This window comes from Doryrhamphus excisus, linkage group LG7, assembly GCF_037039965.1.
Source record: "Doryrhamphus excisus strain RoL-2023G ecotype Guam linkage group LG7, RoL_Dexc_Guam_v1.1, whole genome shotgun sequence".
Classification (NCBI taxonomy): domain Eukaryota; kingdom Metazoa; phylum Chordata; class Actinopteri; order Syngnathiformes; family Syngnathidae; genus Doryrhamphus; species Doryrhamphus excisus.
In genome coordinates, this window is record NC_136363.1 from 1,006,042 (window position 1) to 1,022,784 (window position 16,743).

At 45.4% G+C, this 16,743-nt stretch overlaps 2 protein-coding genes across 2 annotated transcripts; both read left to right on the plus strand.

Annotated features, from left to right (window-relative positions):
* Positions 1 to 164: 164 nt before the first annotated feature.
* Positions 165 to 10,746, plus strand: rmp24 (ribonuclease MRP subunit p24). The gene is made up of 5 exons (XM_058047713.2): positions 165 to 388; positions 2,825 to 2,847; positions 3,027 to 3,247; positions 9,529 to 9,728; positions 9,811 to 10,746. The coding sequence occupies exons 1-5, from the start codon at positions 315 to 317 to the stop codon at positions 9,971 to 9,973; spliced, it is 681 nt and encodes a 226-aa protein (XP_057903696.2). The 5' UTR covers positions 165 to 314; the 3' UTR covers positions 9,974 to 10,746.
* Positions 10,747 to 11,371: 625 nt separating this feature from the next.
* On the plus strand, positions 11,372 to 16,482 carry rp9 (RP9 pre-mRNA splicing factor). The gene is made up of 6 exons (XM_058047045.2): positions 11,372 to 11,675; positions 11,772 to 11,802; positions 11,933 to 12,062; positions 14,267 to 14,358; positions 14,660 to 14,721; positions 15,901 to 16,482. Exons 1-6 carry the CDS (start codon positions 11,521 to 11,523, stop codon positions 16,085 to 16,087), a joined length of 657 nt encoding a protein of 218 aa, XP_057903028.2. The 5' UTR covers positions 11,372 to 11,520; the 3' UTR covers positions 16,088 to 16,482.
* The last annotated feature ends 261 nt before the right edge of the window (positions 16,483 to 16,743 follow it).

A 16,743-nucleotide genomic window follows, 5' to 3' on the forward strand; every position in this document is an offset into this window, starting at 1 on the left:
CGTAAGTGCAACGTTATATATTTTAATTATTTAAAGTAATGAAAACAACTCTGACCGTGTATTATGTACCTTAATGCTTCAAAGCACTCCGGACTCCGATTCCCACAACGCACTGCACTCTCATGACGTCATCAGCTCGCGACCGAGCATGTGCGTCAACTTCATAGGTAGAGCCTGTTTCGCCATTAACAAGCGCCTAAAGTCGTGTGTTTGGGTCAATACGTCGTATATAGTGCTTGGTTACCTAAAAAGAAGACACAACACGGAAAGACTAGTCTGCGTGGAGAGGGAAAATCGACTTATCCAAGAAAGAAATGTCGGATAAGTTTCGGCTCAACGCGTCGCTGATGTTTGAAGAAAGCTGCCCAGAAGCGTCACGATTTTTCCTGTAAGAAACTCTTAATCTTCCTACCTGTATCTACATCATCACATTTAACCCTTGTCGACTAGCATTGTGTGGAGCAATAAATTGATTTTACTTTTACAGATAAAGGCACTCCATCAACTATGCGTGTTTATGGCGCTCCCAGGTGGTCATTTCTTGTATTGCAGCCTTAGTCTTGTTGCCATGGAGTCGGCAACGTTTAGTATCAAGAGACATTTAACAGCTTATAAACTTTTAATCTTAAAATTCTTTTACGACAATAATAATAATTTGTTGTTATTTTTTATGTGGAGAATAGGGTGCTGTGATAATATTATGATAATTATTATTTGAGTGTTGTGTGAATGGTTGTCTCTATCTACCCTGTGATTGGCTGGCAACCAGTCCAGGGTGTACACAGCTGGGATAGGCTCCAGCATATCCCGCGACCCTCGTGTTTAGCAACCCTGCCATTGGGGGGAGGGCAGAGAGCTTATATGGCTTACAGCCATGCCCATATAAGGAAGTCCATCTCTGTGTGACATCACAAAGGGGCAGTTATACCACACCCTCTGAAACCGAACGTTCAGAGCCATCGCAAACTTCTTTCAGGGCTAACTTCCAAATACACGCACCTCATTATCTGAAACTTTGGCATGGTTTAACACCGGAATACAACATTTTTACTACTTTTATTATCATTCTAACATATTGTATGTTGTCCTGTTTTTGTGCCTTGTTTCCAGGAGTTGTACGAAATGTAAGTGGGGGGGAATGTCCTTCAGACGTCTTATGGAACTGAATGAAATCTGAGGTTTTGACCCAAATTATGTGTTAATAAGCTTTCACTTTCGAAATAAGTTTTCCCTTTCAAGGCCCGGAACACCCTTTTTGCATAAGCAGAGGCCAAAACCACCATGTCAGTGTTTCCATGCCTGCCTGTTTACATTGCATTGCATTCGTAATAGCAGTAGAATGTTCACTATGCTGCACATAGCAGGAAAGTCATTAGACTCGTCGGATAAGCCCGGCACATGACGGCGTGGTCTTCCAGTACTGTGCTGATAGCATCACCCGCACTCGGCCCGCATGCGTATCATCTGTGCCCATCACTGGCTGCTAAACGTGCGCTTAAAAGGACATGCATGACAAGTATGTTAATAAGCAGCGGATGTGGGCTGACTCGCTCGCTCACCCGGGGGGTCGCCAAGGAAAACAGAATTCCCACAGATTGTGGCCTCAGTTGATATCATAGGTGCCTCGTTACCTCCACCAAGGTTATGTTATTTGACTATTTTATTTACCGACAAACACACACAATGTGGAAGTGTCCCACAGGGCCGCATCTAGAAAAGTGTTTTTCCCGGTCAAACTGTGGTGAACGACCCCGTTAATCCCGCCACAGATGATTAAATTGGCAGGGATCAAAGCGTGAGTGGGTCAGATTCATGGAAAATTTGTCACAAATCTTCCTCCATCCCGATCGAGTGTCGTCCGTTGTGTGTCTTCTCACCTTCGTGGCTGCCGAGCATCAACACAAAGCTGGCTAGCAGCGGCGGGCCGCCAGCGGGTCATGGCCAGATTAACTCCGACCTCCAAACAACATCCAGGCCTGGCTGCACGTGCGGTAAAAAAAGCTCCGTGTTGATTCAAGGCCGCAGCTAATTTTAGCGGGACTTAGTGGGGGCTTAGATCAATGAGATCACAATATGTCGATGCTGGCGCTCGGTAAGCAGGAGGCGGTCTCGCTGTCACAAAGACAGTTGAGATATTTTTGGGGAATTGCCATGTATTGTTTGGCAGGGACTCATTTGGCTCACGTTCTTTTTATTTCAGACGCTTGTATCCGGGATCTTTGTCATCCTGGACACACGGCTTTGATTTCTAGTCGGCTTTGTCGTCCTTATTAACAACATGGCTGACTGCACTTCCACCAAACCATTCACTCGACTCTTAAGAGCCTACTGGAAAAAAAAGATAAACAAAGATTGTCTATGTGACAGGAGCGCTCTGCTGTTTTTAAGGACCTACGAAATCAACACTCATTTACATGGCAAGACTGCTCTGCTGCTTTCAAGACGCCACTGTTAGTCAAAGATCCTTTACGACAGGAGCGCTCTTCTATGTTACAAGAATCTTTTGCAAAGATCATCTATAATGCAAGAGTGCACTGACATTTTTGAAGGCGCTACCGCGAGTCACAGATCCTCCGTATGATAGGGATGCTCTGCTCCTCTTAAGGAGCTGCTCTCGTCAAAGATCTTCTATATGACAAGAGCCTTTTGTTGTTTTTAATTAAGTAGTGTTAGCCAAAGATCCTCTATCTGACAGGAGCACTTTGCTGTTTTTAAGGACCTACAGCATAAATCCTAGTCAAAGATCCTCTACATGACAAGCATCTGCTTCATAAAAGGTTGTTTGTGATTCTAATCTTTTTCTTTCTTGTCCTTTTCTCCGCAGCCAGCAGTATTTCACACGCTTGGGTAAGCCAAACATGTTTGAATCCTGCTAGAAGAGAAAGCCAGTGTTGACATCATAAGTGTTGCCTGAAAGGGTGACATGTTGTTACTGTTTTAGCTTGGCGATGTCAGCCATCTTGGAATGCTGTCAGTTGTTGCACAGGAAAAGCTACGTGGTTGCTCCACATTTCCTGTCTCCTCAGCACCAGAAAAGGACGACATGTCGTCCGCGTTGGACAAAACCGCCGTGTGCGATCACTGCTACCAGTGGCGGCGGCCCGACAACCACCGGGTGAGGCTGCGCCCCAAGAGGCGGCCATCTTTGAGGGTGCAGAGGGTCCTACGCAGGAGAGCCAGGGGGAAAACGCTCAGCCTGGCCCAAAGACATCTGCTCAACCGCTTCCAGAAGTCCACCTCGGTCCTGGTAAGTCGAAGTCATTCCACTGTTGCCAGACTCGGGCCTGTCTCCTGGTGTCTCTTCCACACTCTGGACAGTCCGACATTTCTCCCCTCGCTTGTTTGTCAACACAACTCCTGTTTTCCTCACGTGACTTCCTTGTAAGCCGATACCCTCCCACTCACCTCCTCGTCGGGTATTTTTAGCCTCCTTGGCAGACCGCCCGCCCGCCACAGCATGTTTGGGGGCCAACGAGCCAGCGACACCTCGTCCACCTGTGCCGGACTGGAAGGGGGCGAGGGGGCTGCTTGTCTTCCACAGCAAAGACTATGTTAACACGACAGGGCTCTCGTCTCCTCTTAAACGACGAGATGCGGGGGCTCTTAAACGCCTCGACGATGGAATCCGCTGCTGGCGGCGCTTCAGACCTCGCAACAGTTACATCGTAGACGCCGTCCTGCTCATCACCTGGCACTCGTGGCAGCGCTTGACGTCATAACGTTGGAGTGTAGTGCACTACTTGGCCAGCAGAGGCGCTACGGATTCACTCAGAACGGGTGTGCTGTTGGAAGAAGCTAGCTAGGAGTTCAGAACGTTCAGACCATGCATGGCGTCAGTGTGTTTAGGCACTGTGGTGTAAATGTCTCCCCCCATTTTGATGTCATTTATCTTGTCTCTGCGACGGTTGCGGGTGAGATGATCCTGTAATAGCTGTGCTCGTTAGCCGGAGTCGGAAACCGTAAATGGAAGCCGCCGCCGCCGCCTCCTCCTCGCCGCCGTCCTTGAGATCTGGATTTATTCTTCCCAGCAGAGTTGTTTGTCACAGGAGAGACTACTCTGGCGTGTTGTCATGCAAATGGATGTTTATGGAAGGAGGCGCACGGACGTGGCGCGCCGCACAGGCTCAGCCATCCGCTGCAAAAGCCAAGCGGGTGAAAAATTATCGTTTTCCCGGACGAGCCATTTCTTTCCTTTTAAGCGACGTGAGGTCAATTTATGGCACCGCTTCTTCTCGACCTCACTCGCCACCGCCCGCCATTTACTCATTTTCCAGCCCCCTCCCTCCCCCTTCTCATTCCGTAACACTTCACCGCAGCTCACCGTTGAATTCATCTTTACGATGCCGGGGGATGTGAACGGTGATGCTTGATCTCGGCCACGCGGGAACAAGAAAAGCAGCAGCCAAGGCTTTCGGCACCTCGGCGGTGGCGACAGGAAGACGAGTTGGGGAATGTGGAAGAGCAACAACAGCAGTGGCGGCCTCCTGCCTGCGTGTGTGTTTTTAGATAAAGAAGAAGCGCCGGCACTCGCGTGCCAGCTATTCCCGGCATGTTATTGCTGCCACAAGTTGGTGCCAGCTGGGTCAGTCCCAGATCCCCTCAGGGAATCGGTCGAAGCCGCAGAACGTGCCGCTACGCCTCAGCAACCCTGCTAATAAAAGTCGGTTGGCCCTGCGGCGTTTGGCCGGAGATTAAGATTAACCGGGTGGGCAAGCCAGTTACAGCGCGTCCCCACGCTGTAACTGAACCTGTCAATACGGGGCACAGTCGTGGAATTATGCCATGAGCCAGCAGGACCGCACGGGAGCACCCATCCGGACCTTAATTGTATCCGCTCGTCAGCATTTCCTTTAATAAGACCTCTGCAGTTTGTTTGTTCATTAGTGAGGAGGATGGCGCTAAACTTGGTGGCAGGATGCTGATTGGGACATGTACGGTCACCATAGAAACCATACGCAGTGTGCTGTTTTGCTATACATCATGACCATATTACTCATGTGAATGGTCATCAAATGTGGAGCTGGGTACCGTACATGACCTTCATGGTTTCAAAATGGACCTGACTTTTTTGGTCTTTTTACAATCAAGCTATTTCAAAAATAACACATTTTAGAACGGTTATTATAAAACTGTCAACCCGTGAAATATTTTTGCCCGAGGTTTGTCATACGGTACAGGCTCACACCGTGACACACGATGTGTTCGAAACCGCATACTAACTACTACATACTTCCGTGTCCATACTATCCACACTCCATACTGTGTACCCAATCCATCAGACAGTCTACTACAAAGCGTACTACATGATGGCCCACAATGCATTGCGCTCCTACCCGAGCCGAAATCGACAGTCTGAAGCTAATTTCACTTTAGCTCCTAACTCTTTAAATACATCACTTTATTGAGATTCATTTTTAATCAGGCAATAAAGTGGCCGTTCAGATCCCGAGTGTGCCATTTATTTGTCCAAATACCAACCGTTTACAATTTTGTTCTGACCAATTCTGCTAATTTGAAGCTAGCTAGTGTGCAATGCACTTTCGGTTATTTTCACAAAATAAAACACCCCCTTACTTTTCTCACACAAAAAAAACATAGTAATAAATCACTGCTTTTACTTTGAAAACAAGAAGCCAACCAACTTGTACTATATCCTGCTTGACACCGCCATTTGGACCGATATCGTCCCGGTGACGTCACGTCGCGTTGCATCCTGGGTAATTTGGGTGTGAGTAGTAAGTTGACGATACATACTCAACATTTCTGGCGAATGCAGTATGCATCCGGGAACTTCTCGCATACTCTAAAATGACATACTCAAAGAGTTAGTATGAGTAAGTATGTGGTTTCAGACACAGCCACAGACTTTGCTAAACCCTCATTGGCTAATCGCTAATCCCTCTCTCCAGCGCTGGCTTTGAATTGCTTGCGTCAACTCTTGTTTGAAATCGATTGTAATACGATTTGCAGATTTTTGTCCAAATATTTTTTTATCTCTTCGATAAAAATATATAAATATGTAATAATACAACAAAACGACCTTGGTGGATTTAAGTTTGGACACCGCCTGGCTGGCGGTGCAAGACCACATTTTGGTCAGACGCGTATCGATCCAAGCCGACTCTTCATAGGCTCGTATCGATGTTGGCTCTAGAATAACTCCCGCCACACTTTGAAAACGACACCGAGAAGAAACGGCTCTGACATGCGCCTAATTCTGTCAGTCACGCTACTCGTGTTGCCCCCAACCACCACCGTCCCCTCATGGGTGGTATCGTGCTGCCAAGGTCGGCGAACCAACCCGGCCGCTGACGTCCTGCTGTTGAAGGTTGAAGGACAGGACGGGAGCGGATGCTATAAATAGGCGCACCAATTGATGCATGTTTGTGTACGTGTGTCAATCTTGGTCCTTTGCAGATTCTTGACAATTGTCGGAACCAGCGTTGGTACGTGTGTGACCTCGAGGCAGGCATGTGACACGGTGGCAGGAAGTGTTTGAAAAGAACGAAACAAAAAATAACAAACTTACTTCCTCTTTGTACTGTACCGTGATCATTTTTTATGTTGCTCTACCCTTGTAGAAAAAAACGAAAGGTTCACTAAAATTCATGATTTACTGACTCACAGGTATGCGACGTAGATTCCAGTATCACTGACTCACTGGTGCTTGACAGACTCAGGTTTCACCGACTCATGGGTACTCGATGAAGAATTGAGTTTCACTCACTCGCGGGTGCCCTGCTGTGACTTGCATAGTCAATCCAGATTTGAGTTTAACTTGCTCACGGGTTGACAAAGACTCAAGTTTTCACTTCCCCACAGATTGATTACTCACCAAGATTGATTACTCACAAAGATTTGAGTATCACTGACTCACTGGTTCTTGACAAAGACTCAAGTTTCACCGACTCATGGGTACTCGATGAAGAATCGAGTTTCACTCATTCGCGGGTGCCCCGCTGTGACTTGCATCGTCAACACAGATTTGAGTTTAACTCACGGGTTGACAAAGACCCAAGCTTCACTTACTCACAGATTGATGAAGACTCGAGACGCACCCAGTTCTTAACAAAGACTCAAATTTCGCTCAGTCCTGGGTGACACGGGTTGACAAAAATTCAAGTTTCACTGACTCACAGGTACGCAACGTAGATTTGAGTCACTGACTCCCTGATGCTTGATGAAGACTCAAGTTTCACAGACTCATGGGTACTCCATGAAGAATTGAGTTTCACTCACTCGCGGGTGCTCCGCTGTGATTCAGTCAACCCAGTTTTGAGTTTAACTCACTCACGGGTTGACAAAGACTCAAGTTTCACTTCCCCACAGATTAATTACTCACCAAGATTTGAGTATCACTGACTCACTGGTTCTTGACGAAGACTCAAGTTTCACAGACTCATGGGAACTCGAAGACTTGAGTTTCACGCACTTGCCGGTGCTCCGCTATGACTCACTAGTACTCAACCAAGATTTGACTTTCACTGACTCACGGGTTGACAAAGACTCAAGCTTCACTGACTCACGGGTTGACAAAGACTCACTGACATGTGGTTAGTCAACCAAGATGGAAGTTTCATTGACTCACGGGTTGACAAAAACTCATGTGTACTCGTTGAAGACGTAAAGATGCTCCGCTATGGCTCACCGGTACTCAACCAAGATTTGAGTTTCACTGACTGACGGTTACTTGATGCTGGACTACTACGACTCCCAGGCATTGACTGACTCGGGTTGAGAACGACTCAAGTTTCACTCACCGGTGAGTGTTGTTGATGCATTTTGTTTACCTTTGAGTACCCGATTCAATTCAGGCAGTGACTCATAAGAACTGGAGTCGCTCAAGGGAATTGAGTTTGCCCATGAGGAAGGAGGTTTTTCCTTCATGACGTCATATAAAAAAAAACGTTCAAAATGAGCTTTCTCTGTAGAATGGAGCAGGCATGTGATGAAGATGATATATTTTCATAATGTTTGGTGCTCATAAACACATTAAAAAGTCACTCCGCCATCACAGACATGAAAAATTCCCGTTGCAGACGTCAGTTGTGCTCACCAACAAGTGCAAGCTGTTTTTATTGATCCGTGTGGTTTTCCAGTCAGGAAGTAGGGAGTAGATGAGGAGTAGGTTCTGGATGATTCCGGTTTGGGCTGACAGCACCACACTGTAGCAGCGTTCCCTTGTCAGTGCCGGGAATGTCGCTAATAAATCGACCCCTGTGACAGCGCCCTGGTCGGTCATCCTGCAGGCCACACCCCCACCCCCCCCTCATGCACAAGGGTGGGCCGGCGGCCGGGCCGTTATAAAGTGGGCCGTGTCGTGCGATGTAGTAAACACTTGTCAAGTAGGAGCAACGCCGCAGACGCACACCTGTCACCATTTTGAAATGGCTACTTTCGTGTCGGTGAGTTGTTTTGGTTTTGTTCCACCTCGTCGGCTCTGTGGATGTCGTGTTTGATGACCTCCGCCGGGGTGGTCCTCTCTGACCCCATTTGGCTCTTGAGTGTGTGGATTTAAAGTTTGCCGTTTTTGTTTCTGTGCTTTCCAAGAATAAAAGGCAACTTGTTAGCTGAGCGAGCAGACGGAAAGACGTGCTGCGGCTCATCCTGCTCCCGGGGGTCAGCTCGTTACTGAGATTATGAGATTGCCTCCAAATGATCTCTGCTTTATCTGCCGATGGGAGTTCATTCCGGGCGGCAATTAAATAGCGGCATTTGCCAAATGCTGCAAATTAGCTTGTAATCCCTTTTTTTGGGGGGCGTGCAACAACTTTTCTTTCTACTCACTGCAGTTTGTTTTTTTTTTGCTTGGCGAAGCTTTTATTTGCTGGGGAGTCATTAGAAAGCGGTGCTGATGTTATTGGAGGACACTTTAAACCGGTTTACGGTTGAATTCTCAGCACTTTTATGGAATAACATTGCAGTTGAGGTTCATAGCTGGCAGACACCCCCCCCCCACCCCCGCCCCCTTACATTACAGCATCCATACCATGAATAGGTGTCACTGCCCAGCAACAGGGCTGAACTGAAATGTATCCCCGTCCAGCTAGCTTCCTGTCTGTGCAAACTTTATCAACTCAAACAAGCCATGAGAGACGGGGAGCGGGCGGGGTGGGTGGTGGGGGGTGGGGGTGGGTTTTTTTTTTAATGTTTTGAAGAAACAGTTGCTCAGCTGTTAAAAAATGACTTTGTGGAGCATTCCTCAGCTGCCACATGGCAGCTCAGATGTTTCAGATATTTGTGGTCCTGCATCACAGGAACCTCAGTAGAAGCCCCCCCCCCCCCTTTTTGGGTCTCTTGTAAATATCACAACAAAGTAGAAATGTATTATGAATCATCTGGAAGCGTTTGATTACCGTATATTTGTGCTTCTTTGCATTTAGCTTCCTTCATCGTGATTGAACAATGGCAATTAAAGGGAGAAGGGGGGGGGGCTTCAGTAAAAAAAAGAAAAGCAAAACAAATGGTTGGGACTACAGCACCAGCAAACATGACAACGTGTCCTCTATGTGGTCTACTTCTATCTAGATGGCCACCTGCCACGCTTGCAATAAGACATCCATACACAGAGGAATGAACCGAGAGTTCTTGTCCACTTGGGCCAAGACCCACGGCACGCCGGGGAGCGCCGGCAAACACAAGACCCCCCAGTCGGCCAACAGAGCGGCCGCCGCCGCCACTACGCCCAAGACCCCTGGCAAAGACAAGACCCCCAGCCGCACGCCCAGGTCAGTTAAATTCCATCCTTCACGCGCCCAAGCAGGCGAGATCCTCTTCTTCTCTGACCTCTTCTTTCTTTCTTTCGGCTAGGTCGTCCATGTCCTCCAGCACGCCTGGATCAGCCTCCTCCTCCTCCAAGACCCCCTCCAAGGCCAAGAACTGGGTGGTCCAGCGTCTCGGTAAGATCCTCATGCGGGAGGACAAGCCCAGCGGCAAGAAGGGGAGTTTGAAGGATTTTCTCTCCTCGCTTTGAGTCGCTTCCTTTGCATACGCTAGTAAGAGTTTACACACGGGAACCTACGTTTGGGTTGTTGAGCCAGCGCGGGACGGGCTTCATTGTGCCCACCATCAACACAGCAACCTCAGGTTTGTCTTCTGGCGGCCTCCTCCACTCAGCTTGTATGCCCTTACAGGGAATGTGCATGTGGAATAGTGGAGGAATTGTTGAGGATTTATCTCAACATGCTAATTATGTAAATAGAACATTTTTATTTCTTTCTTGACTTTTTTTTAAAGTTAGCATTGCTTGATATTTTTGTTTCATCATGCAGGAACTATCTACTTATGTTTGTGGAGACATAACATGTAATTGTGTTGTGTATATTTAGATATATTTGACATACAATGTGGAAATAAGTGTCACTTTAATGTTCATTTTTGTATTCTCATTGTAAATGATACACGTTTCCCAAATGACTATGTTATTGAAAGATATAGTGAATATGAAAAGTAATGGAATGCAAAGGGCATTCCTTGTTATAACAAGCAGGCGATGCTGCAGCGTTTTTTCCTCAAAGTTAGCTTCTTTTTGTGGGTTTTGCCAGTATTATTGCATGAACATGTCATTGATGTCCAATGGAGATGTTGGTCATTTCATTTATCTACCTTTCTTTTAAAAATGTATTTTTGTTAAGCAATCCAAATATATGTGCTGCTTTTTCTACTGTCTTTTCTTCCTTGATTGCACAGTGATGTATCAATACCTCAGATTTCTACTTTATGACTCTGAAATAAAACCTCTTGTGATAGTGAAACTGTCGGTTGCTGTCACTCACTGTCTTAAAATGAATTCATAAGTATACGTGTCGCCGCCACGCAGTGATTCAGTGCACACGCCGCCATCTTGTGTAGCACAACTTGGCAGCTCAGCGTGCGCAGTGTATATGCATATATAGGTAGTTTACAGCCGCACATTAGGGCATTTTAATGCCTTATCGCGTCCAGAGTTTCAGAAACAATCAGTAAAAACGTGGAAAGTCGCAAACGAACAAGGTAGTGCTACACAAGATGGCGGACTCGCGGCGACAAAAACGTACGGCTCGTGAGTTTTCTACGTAATGTAGTTCTGTGGGTGAATCCAGACGGTCTCACCTTCCTCACACTTCCTGGTTGTGTCACGTGGTCTCATGTTTACCCTTATGCTAAACCAGATATATTAAACAATAGTAATATTCATAGCTCATTTATTTAGTTATAGTTTAAAACTGTTATATGTAGATGTTGTGTTCTTTTCAAAGTTTATGGTGGACGTCTTTTGTGTTGACATCATTGAGAAAAAGTATGCTCTTTGAAAAGGGTTAGTGATATGGCAGTGTCGAGCGTTGTTTCGTTTCCGCCCCAATCCTGCAGGGGGCGCTAGGCTCCCACCAAACAGCAGATCCTCGCCGGAAGTCGAGTGTATCAACATCAACGCAATGTTTGCTAGTTAGCATCACATTAGCCACAGTCGATACTCGCCTCAATGTGACACCGAATTAGCGTCTATCGAGTTTATATTGTCATCGTCTAGTCTTTGACAACATGTCGGGAAGGAAGAGAGAGCGGACGAGCGACAGAAATGACAGCAAGCGGGAGCACAAAAGAAGCAAATCGAGCAAAGAAGATGACGAGAAAATCAGGAGCCAGATGAAGAAACTCAATCAACAAGTGCAAAATCTCAAACACGTCGAGACATTGTAAGTGTTTGTCTCAATAGCAAGAGTAATATGTAAATAACCTAACGTTGGAGCAGTATAAATGTAATATATAACACACACGTCCTCTTTATTTAGCTATGAAAAACCTCCACCAGGATACATTAAGGTAAAGCCCCTTTCTTTTACTTTACTACATTTTCAAGGCAAAATTTACATTAAAAAAATGAAATAAAAGAAGCTGCTTTCACCGACCCGCCCCTAGGATGTGTGATTGACAGCTACATGTGCCGTTGCAGGAGCACGAGGAGAAGCCAGAGGACTGTATACCCGCCGAACCCGGAAATGAAGAGGCCCGCAGCTTCCTGGCCAACGCGCCAACTCGGGGCCTGTGGATGCCGCTGGGGAAGGAAGTGAAGGTGATGCAATGTAAGGCTGGTGGCACATCCTCACATCACATGATACCATAGCAATCACTGGAGGTCGTTTTGCTACAGCGGTGCCTTGGTTAACATCATTCATCTGTTGCCGAAGGTCCAACTTAAACCAAAGCAAGAAAATAATATAAATCTAATTAATCCATTCCAGATACTCAAAAATGTTAAAGGGACCTATTATTTTCCACTTTTCTGACCTATAAATGCAGTTCGAATGTTGTATTCCAAAGAAGTTTGTAGTACAGTACAGTACAGTACAGTACAGTAAAGACAGTACAGTTCATCGCCTTTCTCTTTTGTGTGGTCCATGTATTTTGTGTCGCTGTCTTGCACTGCTGCACTGATATAAACAAGCACCATTGCTCTAAAATGGCATCTGCGGCCTACAATCACATGCCAGTATCGCAAGAGTTTATCTTGTGCGTGTGATCTAGTATGGCGGCATAAACATAAACAGGATCTTTTGATATTTTGAAAATTTTCAAAAAAAATTACACTTATCCCTTAACCAGGGCGGATGTTAACCAAAATACCCCTGTATATTATTATTTTAATATATTTTTTACATTTATTAATTTTTTGGGGGGCTTTTTTAAATAGAGTTAAATTGTATTTTTGTATTGTATTGTATTGTAATATTTTATTTTTTAATGATTTTATTTAGTCCTTATCAGCCTCAAAGCAGAGCATGTCAAACGAAAGCCTTAACCACAGCTGTCATGCTCGATGGCTAGTGGCCACATTCACCAGTGATATTGTTTTATGTGGCCAGCAAAAGCCTGGAAATAATGCACACCAGAAAACATTTATTGTTTTATTTTATTATTTGAATATATATTTTGAATTTGTTGTTATTGAGATACGGCCCACCATTTATGTGATAATTACTTTTTTATTATTAGCGTGTTTTTTTTTACTTTTTTACCATACTTTAAAAATAAATGTATAGTATATTAAGTACAGAATAAATGAATCCACATAAATTCCTAAGTCCATAGTATTTGGCCTTCACCTACTCGTGTAGAGAAGTTGACGTTCACCGTGGTGACTAATAACGTGTGTCAATGAAGGCGTTCTATTCAGTCTTCATTCATTTTCATGCCGCATACACGCAAACCACGGGGGTGGGGGGGGCGTTGTGGCTGCCCATAAATTGGCATTTATTGTGTTGAATGCGAGTATGACTCCATCTGCTTCCTCCCCCGAGACCATGTTTGTTTGTTTGTTTGCATGCAAAAGCCTCCTCACTTGAACTCAATGGACGTTCTTTAGTATGCGTCAGTTAGACAATGGCACCTCAATTCCTAATACCGTACGTGGTGGGTTTTTTTGTCAGTAAATGGAGAATGGCGTAGAATGACATTTCTTTAGATGTGTAGAGTTTCTTTTTTCAAGTCAGGAGATAACAGACTGCCGAGAAGTGGTAGCGTCTCAGACTGGCCGGGAAAACAAACGTACAGCTGGCGTCTCATTGTTCTGCAAACTGTTGTCAAAGCGCAACAAATGTTGGCGATGACTCATAATATTCTCCTCCTCAGCAGAGCTTCAAACTTTTAGCACTTTTGTTGTGTCAAAGCAAAAGGGCCTTACATTGGAGGCCATTTGTATGGAGCCAAGAAGCCACGTTTCCTTGTCGTCAAATGCACTAGAAGTTCATTTGTATCCTCGATCCATTCATTCTTATTTTTCTCATAGTTTTAAAGAGATGGGGGTGAATATCCAAAACCTCCCTTAGTGTTGCTCATGGGCCTGTAATCTATTCATGGCACCGGGGGGGTATGATATTTTAGAATATATGCTAAGAAGTTATATATATTTCAAGAAAAAACTGCATCTGTCATGTTTGTGAAGAAGCATATCATTTGTTTTCCACATTTTTCGTATAAGTGTTCAACCTTCTTCTGAATTAATGTAATTTTTTTTTAGTAATATTGAGTCTATTCCTATAATATTTATACTTTTTTACTTTAAAATTGCATTATTTGTCTTCACAATATTACAAATTTATTCTCATATAATTGCAACTTTTTTCTCCTTCAATACAATATAATTTTATTCTCTATAATTATGTCAGATTCTTGTTAATGTTAGCATAAGGATGACTTTACTCCCATAATATTTGTATTATTGTAACATACAGTGATGGGCACCAATCAATAAAGGACTGATTGATCCACGGTCGCTCCTTTCATGCAGGCTGGAGGTGCAAGCGTTACGGGCATCGCACAGGAGACCGAGAGTGTCCGTTTTTCATCAAAGGCAACCAGAAGCTGGAGCAGTTCCGTGTGGTGAGTAGAGCAGGAGGACGGATGGACGGACGGATGGATGGAGGTCCTTAGAGGACATTTTCCATTAAACGGAAGAATGGAGATCTGCAGGAGTACTCAGCTCTCTGATTACCATAAAAGCAACTCTATCATTTTTTTTTTTCCTGCCCGGAAACATGCTGACGAGATGACAAAAAAAAAGTGTTGTGTTTCAGGCAGCTTTCTCTCTTCATGGATTTCTTTGCTCTTTTTATTCCTCATCCTTATGGACGTCCTCTCCTGTCCTCTCCTGTCCTCTCCTGACCTGTCTGCCTCCTCCTAGGCTCACGAAGACCCCATGTATGACCTCATTCGTGAAAATGAAAGGAACGAAAAAGAGAGCAGGTAAATATGACTTTTTATTAGTAGTAGTAGTAGTAGTAGTAGTAGTAGTAGTATCACTCCCAATATGAAATGCATGTGTGGTTGCACTTGAGGTGGATTCATCGTACGTTACAAGAAGGTCATGGAAAGGCCGGCCGCGGTTTTGAAGCCTTTGTTTGTTCAATGCGACGTTTTCTCTGAAAAGGAGCAGAAAGAGAGTCCATTCCGTCTCCTTTTGAAGTGGTAATTAACATAATATTTAATTCATAAAGCAATGTGCTTCAGGAAAAGGGATGTGCTACACCACACCGTGTAATCAAAAGGAAATGCTGGAACCTTAAGATCAGGGTTGGCCAAACCTTTTCCAGTTGAGGGAACCTTCCCAGTGAGGGCCACATCGTGACAAGTGAAGGATACGGATACATAGGGGCCTTATGCTAAGAAAAAAGCCTCACAGCTAGGGGACCCGAGTTCAATTCCACCCTTGGGCATCTCTGTGTGGAGTTTGCATGTTCTCCCGTGCATATGTGGGTTTTTTCCAGGTACTCCGGTTTCCTCTCACATTCCAAAAACATGCTAGGTTAATTAGCCACTCCAAATTGTACATAGGTATGAATGTGAGTGTGAATGGTTGTTTGTCTATATGTGCCCTGGGATTGGCTGGCCACCACCTCTGGCCCGAAGACAGCTGGGATAGGCTCCAGCACCCTGGTGAGGATAAGCGGTAGAAAATGAATGAACTTCCTTAAGTAGTTGTAAATGTTCTTTTAGTCGTATTCTGACTTTTTGGAAGCTTTGCTCGTGAGAAAGCGACGTCCACTTGATGTGCAAGTTCAGCCGCCGTTGGGTTGTGTTGACTCCTGCTGTCTAACCACATTTTATTTCCCCCAATCGGCCAAAAAACACGATGTGTGTGCGAGATCGCAGCCAATAAAACACGAAGCGCGCACGTCTTCTCCACATTCCAAGCCTCGCTATGTATTTCATCTTCCACTTAGCGGTTAGAAACCCTCATAAATCAGCACGCTCCAGCCAGCCAGCTTTAATGATACCAAAAGAACATTAGGCTGAAGCTGCGTTCTTGCAGGGCCAGCTGCAGCGCCTCGCGGTCACAAGTAGCAGCTAGGACAAAGGAAGGATGTGTCGCCATTGGGCCTCATCGCAACCTCTAACTCTGCCCCCCTTACTCTCCACCCTAAGGATCCAGCAGCTGCAGCAACTTCTTCAGGACCCCACCTCCTCCTCCTCCTCATCATCATCTGACTCCGACAGCAAGAAGAGGAAGAAGAAGGACAAGAAGAAAAAGGACAAGAAGAAAAGTAAAAAGAAGAAGAAGCACAAGCACAAGTCCGGCAAACGCGGTGGCGACTCCTCCGACTCCGACTGACCGCACCCGCTCGTCACACACGACCTGACGGAGGCGCTCTGGCGCCGCCTCACGCAGGTTTGATGATTCCGCTCCACAGAGAAAGAAACTCAGATGTTTCACACCATCGCATGTCAGCAAATAGAACGTGTCATTCACACTATTTGGTCTCCACGGCCATCTTTGATTCCTGTGAAAACACTCATGACTGTAAAGCCGTGGAAGGAAAACCGCCGCCGCAGCGCTCGCCGTGGATTCCACACCAGAGTAAACCCTCGCGACTTCGCAGCATACTTGGGATGCTTTGAGGTTGGGGTTATTTGCTCTGGCCAGTGAGGAATGTACGTGGATGTTTCTCGTGTTCTGAGAATAAAGACAACTTTTCCTTCCCCCCCAACATGTTTACCAACGATAAATATGTTTCTCATTAGAGCGCCAAGCGACTCTTTGGAATGATGCAATTTTCTGGATTATCCAGCCGTTGCCAATCGCTAGTCCCAGTTAGCTCCGTTTGGTCAGTCGGGAACCAGTAACATTTCTTTCTCTGCTTCCCAGTTTGCGTACACCGCTAAACATTGCGCATAACAAACTAGCCTCACGGAATCGAACAACCTAGTAAAGTATCCTGCGCGTTGCTGTGTAATTTGTAATTGAGTACGTGTGATAAATAATCCAAA